The 15596-nt window shown below is 43.7% G+C and overlaps 1 protein-coding gene across 4 annotated transcripts in view; it reads right to left on the minus strand.

Annotated features, from left to right (window-relative positions):
- gria4a (glutamate receptor, ionotropic, AMPA 4a) overlaps positions 1-15596 on the minus strand; it is an 83518-nt gene that overhangs the window by 11551 nt on the left and 56371 nt on the right. For all 4 annotated transcript variants that reach the window (XM_064303495.1, XM_064303494.1, XM_064303497.1 and 1 more), the window contains exons 11-12: positions 13476-13849; positions 804-1002 (exon numbers count right to left, since the gene is read on the minus strand). In XM_064303495.1, coding sequence (XP_064159565.1) covers positions 804-1002; positions 13476-13849 — 573 coding nt within the window. The remainder of the gene's footprint in view (positions 1-803; positions 1003-13475; positions 13850-15596) is intronic.

A 15596-nucleotide genomic window follows, 5' to 3' on the forward strand; every position in this document is an offset into this window, starting at 1 on the left:
ACACACACACACACACAGACACGTTGCGTGCCGACACAGAGGTGGATAACGTTGAGCAAGCCCTCTGTAGCGTATGTCTGAGCCTGGAGGTAGATTCACAGGCCGCACCACCCTCAGGGCATGTGAGGCAAGGCTAGCAGACTCCAGAACACTCCAAGCACACTATCCCCACTCATCCCCACGAATCCTACCCTGCATCTCCAGGCTGCTGCAGAATCCAAACTCCTACCTGGGCGAACCTTGCTTTTACCAACATATACGAGTCAAAATGTTAGCATTTTGAGTCGATTCAATATTTTATATCTGATAATACTATTTTCTTACAAAGAAACCCTTCTCTGTAACCTGAACATGTTATAAGTTAGCGTTTTGGCAATTCTAGTCGTGGAGGCCCAGTGTGTATGCAGGTTTCAATTTCCACCAATTACCCTGGCTAAATGAGCTAATTGACTATATACACCAAAACTGGTTCACTTGAAGATTAGACCACAATACAGCGTTTCAAATAGGGACACAAGCCATTCATGCGCTTACCAAGAAACATAGCTAAAATTCCAGATGGTGTAGGGCTGGGGATAATGAAGTAATTGAGTCCTGAAATTGGCATGAAAACCAGAAATGGATACTGTACAGCCCTCGTTGCCCACCTCTGGTTTTGGTTGAAGTCTAGTGTATTAACATTCTACATGAAGACAAGCTTTTTGTGATATTTTCAGAGTTTCATTTTTTTAAATATGTGATAGCAAAGTCATATGTATGCTACAAAAAATTATAACTACACGAAGATGAAACATGTAACTTACCCTAAAGAACTCTTTCGTGGATCCTGAGTCCAGTGTCCCATATGCAATCTCTGTTTGTTTGGCCAAGTCTTCTGCACTCTCGATGGGAGAGACCATCCTTTCCACCGTGAGGAAGGCAGCCAGGTTGGCCGTGTAGGATGAGATGATGATGAGAGTGAAGAACCACCACACCCCCCCAACGATGCGTCCAGAGAGTGACCTGCAGAGTTGGGGCGGGGCGGGACGGGGCAGGGCGGGGCGGGGTGGGGGGAAATGCACTCAGTCACTGCTCATCAACCCCCGAGCTACATACAAACGCATATAAAGAGGAAGTGATGAAATAACTCAACAGATAACAGCAAAAAAAAAAAACCCATCTCAGTCTGTTCTTCTGCAGTGTTAGACGCTCAGCAGCTCTTGTTAGTTTCGTTAAGGTGAGCTTGACGAAGCTCATTACCCGAGACACTGGGATAACGATCCGCTAAGAAAACATAACAGGTGCGCTGAAACATCAAATAGATGTCAAAAATTGAAACTGAAACGAGCACAGAAATATGTGGCATCTTTTCTAATAAGGAACTTTATTCAGAATTCAACTACAGCAACACAAAAACAACTGCTAAATAGTTACAGAAATATTGAGAATAAGCTACAAACTTATAAAAAAATGTTTTCTAATGTGATGCAGTGCTGTGATTTAGATGTTTATTTACACACATAGAGGGGTGCACTCAGTTGGGGAAGTCCAAAGGCTGACTCATATAAAATTTGGTAAGTGATCAGTTCTGTCATATGTGTACGAGAAAGACTACGATTAAACAAGCTGTTCTTCCCTGTCTGGTGACACAGGGAGAGGAGCCTGCACTCATAGGAACCTTCACTGGCCTCTCCAGTTGTCCTGTGTTGTGTTCAGACCACCTAGATAAAAGTCCTTCACCATTACAGGTGGTTTAAAGGACTCCTCCACACAGTAACCTAGGATCTGGATTCAGTCAAACACAGTAGCCTGCAGCTTACCTTTGTTATCACTAAAATACCAAAAAAGACAGTACAAAATAAAGAGTCATAATTCAAAGGTGTGGTTAACATTCATATGGGAATTACGCAGTGTGTCAGTTGCAAGATTTGATTCGTCAGGAGATCACGGGTATGAATCCCAGATGAGACATGGCTAAGGGACCCTGTGCAAACAGTCTGTTCTTGTTCCTTTGGCTGAGAGGAGGTAGGGATTTGGCTGTGTGAGCTGGCATCAGGACTTGATCTTGTGTAAGCCAACAGTGGGGACAGGGTAAGCACCCTGGTTCAGTGGAGAGCACTGTCACTTCGCTGAAGGGAATAGAGAGCATTTAGTGGTGTGGCACAATCTCAGTGACCGAATTAGCAAACCTTTACACACAAAGTCCACAGTCAGTACACTCCCTGCAGCCAGAGAACCAGGACCATACCTCTCCTCAGTCCAACTGCATATCTGCAAGCCACTTGACTAAAAAGCATCGCCATCCGACCTAGCCACAGAACATTCACAGGTGTGGGTTAATGTCTGATGACTATCACTAATACCAACTTTAAACTCCAGCTGTTTGCCATTATCTAACATTTATCCAAAACTAGACATGACCAGGCAAATAAAGGATTCTGTATCAAAGGTAAACCTTTTGCTGAAAAAACCTGGAGCAGAAAAAAACAGATTTATCTTTTTTTCAACCACTAGAGGCAGCCATCCAAAATTGCTCACTCTGTTTTTGAAAGGCCTCCTTGAAGGTGCTCAGAAGTTTCCGTGTGCAACTTGACAGAACCATGACCTAGAGGGCTCTTCATACCTCTTTGAGCACAACTGAAGAAACAGACAAGATATCCAGTCGAGCCCCTTTCTCCCTCATCCATACTGTCTGAGCAAATCAGATTCTGTCCATCACTCAAACGATTTATTACCATGTGCTTATTACGACCATTCACTCTTTCTAACACGATGACCTCGATTAAAACCACGGTCACTTCTCAACCATGTGAATGAACTTGTGTCATAATCTATTTGCCCAGACTGCATCTTGCGAACAGGGAGTCTGAAGGCTTTGGTGATTAATCTAGGCTGCGATCGGACCTAAGCCAATGCACAGGGACCATGGAAACTCGATGTGAAATCAGCCTTTTCTCTATCGAGGGCATTTGATCGATTCACGTGAAGAGAGTGAGGGAGAGAAAAAGAGGGGTAGAAAGCGAGTGTTTCCATCTGGTTTACCACAATGGGCGACAGTCTTAGAGGCTGTGGCCATGCTTCACTGGCCACCCATAGATTGAGGTGCCATTAATTTCACCCTGTGAAGACAGCTCCGCATTCTGAAGATGCTCCGGCTGACATTTATTAAGAGTGTCACCGCTAATGCAAGTCACACTGCGGAAACATTGAATCTTACAGATGAGGAACTCCTGCATCAGCTGTGATAAGCATCCCAGACTAGGTCACATGTTCCTATATCTTTATCATCATCATCACCATTATTACCAACAATATTACCATCATAATTGTCAGTTTCAGTGTTGTGATTGCTACTATCATTATATATAATATAACAATATTATCAATCATCACCATCACTGAAAAATATTGATTACTGAACTACTTCTGCTTCTTGATATATTGTCATTGCATGTTCACAGTCACAGTGCATATGTATTTCTGTTTGGATAACATAAGGATAAAAATTATATTCAGGAAAGCACACACACACACACACACACACACACCATGTTAACAAACTGGGTCTCTGCATCAGTATGTAGTGTATATCACCAACCTTGATTTGGCAGTGTGTCCTTTGACCTGTTACTTGCCCTGCAGCCAGCTCATTGGCCTAGAGCTCTCACATACCACCCAGGCTTAACTGCTCTCCAGACTCTCTGCGCAATGTGCATCGCCTGGATGCAAACAGTCTCACATTGTCTGTGCAAAGTCTGGGCAGCCATCACTTCAAGGTGTGCCTTCTCTAAAGTGGTACAACACGTTTAAGTGACCGTTCATTCCCTTGATTCAGTCAGTGGCCAATCAAAGAGCTCCACATGTGAAGGGGGGGGGGGGCATATCTCTGCCATCTTAATTTATCCTACCTTTTGATCAGGTAGTCATTAAAGAACTGGACATGTCTCCAAGCCATAGTCCTGGATCATCAATCAAAAACAAAACAGATCAGTAATGGGTCTAAAGTCAGAGCATCTGAAGCTGACACGGCGCATGCTGCTGACAGTACAGCACAGGCCTGTCACAGGTGACAGCCCATGCATCATCTGGGATGGCCCTCGGAGTGCTCTCCCTCTTAACGCGGAAAGATTTATGACGCACCGCGCGCATCGGCACAGACGGGCCGCGCGGCGCGCTCTCAAACGAGGGGGCGTGTGCACGCTGGCGGCCGGGCGCTCCGCTGAGCCCCGCCACTGTAAAGCCCACTTGATTACGGTCTCGGGGCAAAGGACATCCCTAACAACATTAGGGCCTGTTTACACTGATGGCAAATCGGTAATTAATGCGGACCGGCCGGTTCAATTTTACGGACGTTTTAACAGGTCGTTGAGGCAAGTCGGTGGGCGGCCCGTCTGGCGGTGGGATGGCTCTCGCCCTGAAGAGGCGCAAGGCCAGAGATTGAGCCCAGAGAGCAGCGTGGGAGCTGTGAAAGGTGCCAGAGGGCTGCGAACGCACCTCCCCCGCGTCCTCTTCCAATTCACTCTCCCCCCCACAAACAGACTACACCCGCCCTTTCCCTGTGACGCACACCGGCTAGGCTCAGCTTACTGGCTGTCTGCTCCCAGAGCCTTTGGAGTACACCCAGGCTTACAGAACAAAGCCCCATCCCAACACTGCGAATATGGAGGACGAACTGCAGCCAAAACATGTAAACCTCTCTCTACTGCTGTTCCCTGCCTCTCCATCTACCTCTGTCCAGACTGTGTGATGTCACCCCTGTGATGAGTGGTAGTATATCCCTGTGATAGAATGTATAGGATATAAAACAAAAGTAGAGTTTAGCTGGCAAATGGTTTGTTTCACATTTGTGATGTTAAGTGACCATTAACGGGCAAACAGGCAAACTGGTAATGATCAAGAGTTTAATTGGTAAAAAAATGGTTGGATAAAGCTATATCCTTTTGGAAATGAGATATACTGGTAATATATCCATTTTCAAGATCAAAGTATTGCAACGCTTTTTCAATATTTGGACAAATATAGAACTTATTGCCAGGTTCAGATATTTAAATTATTGCCAGGTTGCAATATTTTTTTAAGAATGACATGCTGTGAAATAAATTTATCATTATATTTCCAAAAAAGTTCCAAAAAATATTTTGCAATATAGTCTATTACCATGATGCAAAACAGTGTTCAAATATGTGACTCAATTTAATAGTTTTCCCTGCTTATGTGGCAATAATTTCATCGAATACATTTTTTAAAATTAATTGCTGTCACTACCAATTCTTAGCATACTAAGAAATGTCTTTTATTCACTGCTCCAATGGCATAGTCTATACTCTATTGTCACAGTGACTGCAGACAGCACGATAAAAATGCACGATTAAAAACGGGCTGTGCGCTGGCTACGCTTCAAGTCCATAAGGGCTGAGGGGAGAATTTTACTGTGAGAGGGACACATTCTCTCCAGTGTCACTGTGTGTGTGTGTGTGGGTGTGTGCGTGTGTGCATTCGTGTGTGTACGTGTGTGTGCGTGTGTGAGTGTGTATGTGTGTGTGTGTGTGTGTGTGTGTGTGTGTGCATTTGTGTGTGTACATGTGTGTGCATGTGTGTGCGTACGTGTGTGTTTACGCGCGTGTGTGTGTGTGTGTGACAGTGAGAGAGATCCGCAGAGAGCCTCCCACTGTTCCCACCTGCTGGTGCTGCGCAGAGACAGGCACATTAGTGATGGACGTTATGGGGAGGACAGGGGAGGGGGGCGAGGGCAGGAGGTGCATGGGGTGAGTGGGAACCTTGGTAAACGGGGGAGAGCATGAGGGAGGGGAATTATTTTAGCTGTATTTAACTATGATGTCTGTACCAGCAAAATGAGATACATATGATTCAGAGACTTCAGTTTAGATTAGCGTACACTGAAGCAACATTAACATTGTCCAAGCTGTCATCCTGAGAGAACCTGGTATTTGATATTCTAGATTCACAATGGCTTAAAAACGGAAAAATTACATTTTAATTGAAAAAAAGGTTAAATCACATAATTATTATCGCATTGTAATGATATCATAATGATACATCCGATCACAAACTGAATAGTAAAGCAGCTTGTGAAGATATCAGCGCTTTGAATTAGCATAACCATTATAAGTAATTCCATTCATGTGCTGCTAAATCTCCCAGAGGCCACAGAGAAATGAAGACTCCGGATCTGTGTAGGGTAGGGTAGCGCTGTCACAACATCTCTCAGAAACGAATGCTGTGAGAATGTTACGTGCCAGCACTCGCAGACGCGCTACACGGCGGATTACATTTTTAAAGCGCTCGTATTTTTCACTTGTTGGGACGGTAAGAGAGTGTGCGTAGTCGGCGAATCGCAACGGGATGCTGAAACAAGCAGAGCTGCTTCAGAGCGAGCACTCAACAGACAAGAGCAACAGGGAGGCTTCATCTTATCTGACACACACGACAGAGAGCGAGGAACAGAGAAGAAAACCGCAGCACGGAGAAATGCAGGAAGGGAAAAAGAAAGGGACAGAGGGAGAGAGCAAGAGGAAATTATAAAGGAAGACTGAGGGAGAGAAAGGAATATACTGTGAGAAAAAGAGAGAGATAAGCAGGAACAGAAAGAGACAACACCATTTCAGATGGAGAGAGAAAGTGAGAATAAGAAAAATGCAAACTGCAGAAGACAAAGGGAGAGGAGGGGGAGCCTGAAAGAGAGACAGGAAGAGTAGAGAAGTCACTTGCAATTGCTGACCTTGGGGAGAAACAATAAATAAATGAGAAGGTCTGCCTGGACAGCCACCACCAGCCTGCTCTTTGTTATTCCTGTGATTTCTTCCCATTGCTCTTATTAAGAATTTAGCACCAGCAAATCAATTTGTCCGTGCATGAGATGAGACAAAGCCCATTCAAGCCGCAACCCATGCTGAGGTATTTTTACATTTTTATGTCATTTTATATATCGATGGAAGCAATTACATGCCCCAAGCCAGGATTATTCAATTGGTGTATTATGGGCCAGCTGAATAAAAATAAATGAACATCATATCATTGCATGAAACAGGCACCAATGCTCATCATTTACGTCAATGGTGTTTTCTTAAATTATTTATCAGCTACTGTATATTTAATGAATCAAGCCATCTTTTCCTAATTAATCAAGCATCTTTAAGTGGTCCCTTTTTATATAGAGATGTCCCATGTTCCCTGGAGGTCTAACAAGATAGTAATTGAAATAATTAGTACAGTATGGACAGAGAGTCAAGTACATGCCATTTACCAGGCCAGACAATGGTCTTAAAAAAATCTTTACTCATATTATGCTTTACTGTGCTTTTTGCATTTTAATGTTCTCATACCCATGAATAACAGGGCAATTAAACATAATTTGAAATGCACAGGGGTCTGCCACGGCTGCCACTGAGAGGGAGGTGGAGGGGCATCTACGTAATGGGATTTCAAGGTGACCTTGGTGCTCTGTGTAAAATAAATGTTTCTGTCTGAAGAACTTTAGCTGTATCTGCGTGTAAAATTATTTGACTTGTGTGTAGAAACCAAGCTCTGTTTGTGTGTGAAAGTATTCCTGTTCAATAGCACAATCTCCCCCATTCGTTGCCTCTGAGATACGTCTCTGTGTGTGAGGGATGGACGTTCCCGCTTTGTGAAAATATCCATGGCTCGGCATATGAAGCGATCGTTCCTGTTCTTTATGACTGCAGGTCTTTCACAGAGGTTACCCCTCAGTGAATCAATGCAGCTAGTTTCATCATCCAAGACATCCATCTCCTGTATCTTTCAGCCAAGATTCCACACACGCGCACACGCATGCACACACAAACACCTCTCCATTCACTCAGTAATAACACACAATCCCCCACCCTTCATAGTGACAGCTCTTTGAGACTCCCATGGCCTATTATTTTTTATCTATTTGCACAAATACAAAAAGAAGCACTGGGAAAACAATATGAATTATGCGCAGGTGGTGAGTAACCACATTGCAGGGAGGACCCCACGAAACCAGGAGACATAAATAACCAGGGTACACCGAGAGCAGTATAACAAACAGAGTGAAAGGACAGAGAAATAAATAGAGTAGAAAACTAAACAAAACAACACACCAGTGCATCAGAGTAGCTGAAGTAACAGTGGAAATGGGGAGAAGGCAGTTCTGGAGTGACCAAGTCTGTAAATATGCTTACAATGAGTTTGGGCTGAGCCCTATTGCTGAGAGGGCACAGGGTGGAGCCTGAGATATGTCATTACCTAACTGACTATAGCTGAAAGCCCACAGTGGTGGAGCACAATTGTGTCTGTCCCACCAGATCTGGGTTCGGTTTAATTTGACAATGGCACATCACTATAATGGCTGCACACAATGGCATGCCAAGTGCCCACGGGATTCCATTCAAAGCAACATCTGCCTCTGCTATGATTGGTGCTATCACCTGTTGTAATGTCCATTCATCCATCCATCCATGCATTATCTATACTTGCTTATTCCTGGTCAGGGTTGCGGGGGGTGCTTCAACCTCAGGGTACATTTCGCGAGAGACAGGAATACACCCAGGACAGGTCCTGTTGTAATGTGTGACCAGTTATGTTGAAAGGGGAGTGTGCGTGCACTTCAACTCTGGCTAATGGCATAGCCTAGACCAGTGTTTGCTGCAGCACTCTCTAAAAAATAAATTTTCAAAAGTTCAAATGCATTTAAAAACTTCAATGAACAAATCCCATTCACAGAAGCCAAAACAAATGTCACTGAAATTCATATTGCTTAATTAACACCCCAGAAGAACATTTAGGCCTACTGTCGACACATCAAATCAGTGCCAGTACGTTGCTCACTTCTGAGAGCGGTGCGCCATGACATTCTGTAAATTTGGAAAGTGCGCCATGGAAAGGAAAAAGGATGAGAAACACTGATGATGTCTTAATCTTCTGGGTTCAATGCACACCTGTTCTGACCGAGCCAATCAGGAGCACTTCACCCATCATGCTTATGGCACAACACTTTTGCCAGTGTTACCCCCTTCCCATTATCTGGAATTCTAATCCGACTGGTCTCCAAGGAGACCTAAAGGTGTCACCAGAGAGGCATATGCACCTCTTAACCTCAGAACGAACAGCTCTGAGGATTAATGTGAGGTCCAGCAGTGCAGCGCTCCCTAAGGGCCAGTGGCTCCTGCAGAGTCTGGAAAGTGGGCCGCAGGGTAATTAACCTTTGTTTGGGTAAACATTTTGACTCCAACCATGATGAGTTCCGGAGCGGATGCCTGTCAGCTGTGTCCTGGTGCTAGAACACAATCCACAGGGGCGCTGGAGCAGTCTCCACGGCAACTGCTGTAGCTCATTAAAACTCCCTCACCTCCGGCTTAATCGCTGAGCTTGTCCACCTGGTTATACTGCGCAGATAAAACCTCTCAGACAAAATCACGTGAGCACTACTGGAGACTAAAAACAACTCAGTTTGGAAAAATATTTCCTGACATGTCCTGTACTTTTATAGTCAGAATCATGTTCACCACTAATAAACAATACAGAACATACACACCTTTTATTATTACCCCCCTTTCTCCACAAAATGGATTCGAACACAGATATGCTTAATAAAACATGAATCTATCATTTTCTTCCAACGCCATGATCATTATTCTCACAGTCATGGCTCTTTGTATCATCACAAAAGGAAATCCAATGGACAGGGACGGAGTTCATTGCTCTAGTGACCCCTGTTGGCCGTCCGGGTGTCTGTGGCTTGCTCTCTGTGCACGCGTGTGATCGTTTGAGATGACATCAGAGCCATAGATTTCCAAGCTGTCAGTATTTTGGTACAACAAGGGACAAAACCAGCATTGTTATACACAGCAGACTGTTGCAAATCAGACACAAAGAGTGCTTTTTGAACTCTTATTCACTCAGCCGCTTGACTGGTCTCTGGTGTCCCTAAGAAGGGCTTGGTGCAGAGTGATGGAAGCAGCGTCAAACACAGCTCAATGATCCTACTCTAACTGATGATTTTTCGACAGACTGAGAGCAACAAAGCGGGGCTCCTTGGTTTTACATCCTGTGAGGACGGCCTCCAGAGGCTCCTCAGGACCAAACAAGCAGGGGAATGACCAATCAGGATGACCCTCCAGACCTCAGCAAAAGATGTAGACCCAGCTCACATGCACAAGAGCTACTGGCATTCATCAGAATTCTGAAGGTCGGTGCTCAAAATGTGGGACTGTAAAAAAGATACAGTATTTCTATCCGAAGTCCACCCTGTGCTGTCTCTTTTCATCCTCTGAAACATATGAGCACATCAGAGTGAAACTGCATAATAAATCACCATTCTTCATGACTGCTTAAAACCTGTTTGAGGCTGCTTTTGTTGAGCTGTGTGGGAGCAGGAAGACAGGTGTGTGCATGTCTACAGTTAAAAGTGGCCAGATTTATGTGCTACACAAGTATTCTGTTGTCTACCATGAGGTTGATGCATGCTATCTTTGGTTGTGCTTGATCACTAATTTCCAAAGTGGATTCTGTTTACAAAAAAATATCTTCAGACCTTCTGCATGCTCCACCCACCGTTCCCTTTCTCCCAACTGCCAAACTACCCAACTGTGAGACCAATGTCTGGGTAGTAATTTTATTTTTTCTTATGCCAACTACAGGAATATGCTTTTAATATTCCAAGAGCCAAACCTGACAAAGCAAGAAGCACTCCTCTCTGCCCCCATCAGAACAATTATGCTTAAAATGCAGTCCTATTTGGTTAAAACAATTAGCCTCATTTATTTTGAGAGAAATGAAAAAAGAAGAGAGGGATGGAAGAGAGGAAGAAGAGGACTGAGATAGAAAGGGGGGTGAGTGAAATGTAACTTGAATTGTTGCAGAAATCAATCTTAAGAACCAGTGATACAGTATCATGAGTGTGACATACGTGTAAAATGAGTGGCGGTACGCGGATCTCTGGGAATATCTCTGAAGATGGATTAAACACCCTGTCAGGAAGTACATAAACACAGAGTGCTGGGAAGAGAAGAGAAGCCCGAGCGTCATCAATCTTGGACCGCCTCATGCCTGCTCTCCTATTGGCTGCTTATCGCGAATGAGTATGTGATAATCTGTAGACAGATGGGAACTTACAATTTACTGGAGATCATAAATACGCAGGAAGAAATGGTGGCAGCCACACAGCTCTGTGCAGTGCACAGCGGAATAAAAACCGCGCTGTAGCTTGTGTACCTGAGACTCAAGGAGACTCTCTGTCTGCACTGCGCCTCCTTTAATCTCTCTGGCACATATGCACGCACACACACATACACACACACACGCCCACACGCACATACATGAGCACACGCACACACACATACACACACACACGCGCACACACACACACACGTTCGCTCACACTGCCTACTACAAAAGCCAGTGAACGGGGGTTTTAATCTTATCACTTCTATGGTGAATGAGTTCCTTACACACGACATCCAAACTGAGAGTATCAGTTGGGATTTAATCAAAATCATAGGTCCACTACAGCCCCATGTGGTGCTATAGGTCAGGGGTGACTGGCACTATTATTTTGATTGTGTTCTCTGTACCTTGGCATGGTGCAGCGCTGTTTTTTGATCCTGCTTTCTCCTTGTTCTGTCACTCGAGTGACCACTTATCTGGGGGGCTGGAAAACACATTCTCTTTTTTTCCTAAGGAACTCTAAGGTATTCAGACCTCTATAAAGGACATGCACACTACAGCACTGTACTACAGCACGCACACACTGGACCGGCTGACATCATGAAGCCAGGCCTTTGATGGACAGAAATGATGGGACGGGATCTGGAAGGAAGCAACGTTTTTTTCCCGAGCAATGCTGACTCATGTGTCATGTGTGAATGTGCACAGAAAGCCCGCCCCCATGACCAACTCACCAACCCCCCTCCCCACTGCATAGAAGTGATTGGGCGAGTCTTCATAGGTCAAATGATGCACTCATGCCATGGCATTGGACAAACCAGGGAAGGGCAGTAATGTACAACACATCATAGCATCATGGTTCAAAATACTGAGAAGCTTGAGACAAGGACATTGAACAGATTGATAGTGAATTTCTCAAACTGTTCATACATGAGAACTCACAGCCATGACAGACAAAGAACTGCAATTTCCAAACAATGAGTAAAAATGAATCTAATGGCATGCTATTGTACCTGTGCTGATTAGACAGAAAGTCCTCAGACCCCTTGTGATCACTGAGATCTAATCTCCCAGAATGCACAGCAACGCATCTGCCCAGAGCAGAACTTTGTGCCTGTGTGTTTCATAAAATTTTGGTAAAATCCCTACACCAGCAATGTTCTGAAAACTCTGGTCATTCATTTTTTACTAAACTGCAATCTGACATTATCAATAATAAAACACTATATTTTTTTAATAAATATTCTAAAAATAAAATCTGATTTTCCACTAGCATTAAAATTTTATACTTGCCTAAACTCTTCACCGTTAAACTCAAGGTGCGGCAAAAATACTGTAGCCAAGAAAGGCACCAAGCTTGCCTTACCTCATGCATATTATAGCCATTTAGATGCAAGGGGAAAGAAATTACTATTTTTGTCAATACAACTCTGGTGCACTTCAAGAGTATTGTCATGTGGGTTATTTTAAAGGCCTATTTATACTATTATACAACATTTTTAAAATATACAGCATCACTGTTAAATAAATGTCAGTTTTTAAACAATATTCATATATATAGCTTAGCACACTAATAAACAGAAGCATGTTGTAAATAGGCAATCAATACAGAAGTCAATAATAATAAATGCATAATTAATTTGTAGCAGTTTATTTGTCAGCATTTTTCTAGCAGCATAAACAGACCCTTAAAAGACAGCATGTGTGGTGTAGCGGTTACAAGACTGGCCTAATAACCTGAAGGTTATGGGTCTGAAACGTCAGTGAAATGCCTGTAAAAATCCAATAGAATAAATATGTAAAAGGCTGTCTTAAGTGTTGTACTGTAGGTGACTCTGTATGAGAGTGCCTTCTTATGAAATAAATGCACCAACAGTAAAACTGTGAAATGCTGTGATTCACACTTCTTCTTCCTTTTGATGCTGTGATGCTTTTGATGCATGCTGTGCGAAAACATATTTCAGGTATCCTCCACCAGCAAACGCTTTATCTCACAGCCATCTGGCCAGCAAAGAGCATTCTTGCAATGTTCCTGCAGCATCATTATATAGCCTTGTGTCATGAATACAATTCATGTTCTTAAAGAACAGCTTTAAACCTGTAACATACTGCAAAGCACTGCAGCATCAACAGTATGCTTTACATAACACAACAAAATTAATTTATTTACTACAGACACCCATTTATTCAGCTGGGTTTGTAGTTTACTGGAGATGTTCGTATTTAGCATCTGTCTCACAGGACAGCAGTGGTAAGCTATACGAGAATGGAACCTTCAGGTTGCAGGACCAAATTTTTCAGGAGGCAGAAACCAGGCGGAGACCCACCTCGGGGAGATGTCACACCCCTGCTGCATGAAGGCGCCCAGGGAGAACCAGAGGCTGTTGAAGATCCCAAACTCATTGGGCGGCTGGTCGCTGGGCTGGCCGTCTGTGCCCTCCTCCGGCTCCTCGGTGTGCCACTCGTACGGGCTGAAGCGGCTGACCAGGAAGAGCACCACGCTCACGCCAATGTAGGCGAACACGATGCACATCCAGATCTCATAGGCCAGCGGGTCCAGAAAGGAGAAGACGCCCGGCTTCGACTTTTGGGGCTTCTTGATCATGATGGAGATGCCCAGGCTCATGAAGGGCTTGGAGAAGTCGATCACCTCCTCCCGCACCAGGGTGATGGTCAGGGGGGCAACCGCAATCTCTGCTTTCTGGAGGGGGGGACAGAGGACATGGCCTTTTCAACCTGGCAACCTAGAACAGTCACAGCTTGAGGGTCCTTTCCTTTTCTGTCCTGTGCAGTCGGCTCCTTTATCTCTAATTTAATCTTTCTTCCGTATCACTGCAGTTTGGTGTGTCTAGGCAGGTGTTGTATAAATGACAAAAAAGAAATTATGGGCTGTAAAAAAGAAAGTTTCTGGAGTGCTTAAGTTTCACCTTCATGTAATGTCCTTTTTTGTATTCTACGATTGTACATGACCTTGCATGCTAAAATACAGCACTGAAACAGACTTTAAAGACAGGCTTAAATCAAAGCTCAGGACAGAAAGTGGGATGGAAGTAGACAAAATAAAATTCACAGAATATGCTTTAAACATAAGAATAAAATTTAAGATATAGCAGCTCACGCTGAGAGATATAGCCCTGTGCTATGAATCCACAAACACAATTTTAGCAGCAATGCTTCCATGTCTCACCAGCTGTAGGAGGCTCAGAATTAATCCAAAATGATATTAAACGTGATGTACTGCATCTTGGTAAGCATGGCCTTAATTCAGATATGACAATAAAACAGCATATGCATGACAATCCTTTGTGTTCAGAAGGAACCTAGAATAGTTCAATGAGAACACATCTCAGGGAAAGAGTTTGGGACATCCAAGAAGATGGAGGAATTAATTAATCCAAGGAATTAATTAATCAACCTTGAAAAGGGCACAGACAAAACGAATGCTTGTCAACAAATCCCTTTTGGTTTACTGTATATTGAAATACATATTGACTTCTTTCAGGATGCTTATTGTTACACTGAAGTACTATATAATTTAAATATATATTTTAAATAATACATGCAAAGAGAATGGTTTTTTTAAATAAAAAAAGTCCTGAGCACCCTTTGAGAAAGGTGTCTTTAAACAGCGCCATGAGATGAAAAATAAGTGAGGTCTTTGACAAGGTCCACCAACAGCTCGTCCACAGACTGTGAGAACTGGAATCTGGCTTCTTTTCCACAGAGGTCATGACAAACCCACAGACTGTGTGTGCTGCAGATCTACAGAAAATGTGTAAGCTATTTTGCAGCACCACTCAGACAGACACAGGAAACTGCTCGTCATTGGGAAACCGTAAACCAGCAAAAACTGTTTTTCAGTTTCTCCATTTCCACTGATCCACTGTGGCAGCAGGTCAGCTGTAACAAAGGCTAACATGCTAACTACGGTCATCCCTGCTGAAAATTGACTTGGGTTGACAGAATGCTAGCTAATCCTATATACTACAATGCACACTGGTCCTGAACCCTGGTTACTCAAATGACAGTGTAAAATGCCATAGCTGTTGGATGTCTTTTCTCACACTGACTTCTAGCTTGGTAGCAAGGGCATGTTTCCACATCACTCACAGTTCCAACTGGAAAATGAATATTTGACATCCAAATGGCAAAACTGGGTGAGTGATGGACATCTGATAGATGTCCCAGGGTCCACGGAGGCACTAGATGCAACAACATCAGATGAATTGAAAACTGCCTCGTTGGTTCAAACTGTACAGTCAAGGTAAGTTAAGACAAAGCAAGCCAGCATCTCATCTTTCAGGAGAGAAGGTAACTATTGTCACTGCTGAGGTTGGCACTATTGGTTCATAGAGGATTTCGAGAGGAGAGCTTGCAGCTAATATGTCATGGAAATGTTGCCCAAGGAACCCCAGGGAGGATAGCACTCAGATGTTGCTGCATCTTTT

This window comes from Anguilla rostrata, chromosome 12 (genome assembly GCF_018555375.3).
Source record: "Anguilla rostrata isolate EN2019 chromosome 12, ASM1855537v3, whole genome shotgun sequence".
Classification (NCBI taxonomy): Eukaryota; Metazoa; Chordata; class Actinopteri; order Anguilliformes; family Anguillidae; genus Anguilla; species Anguilla rostrata.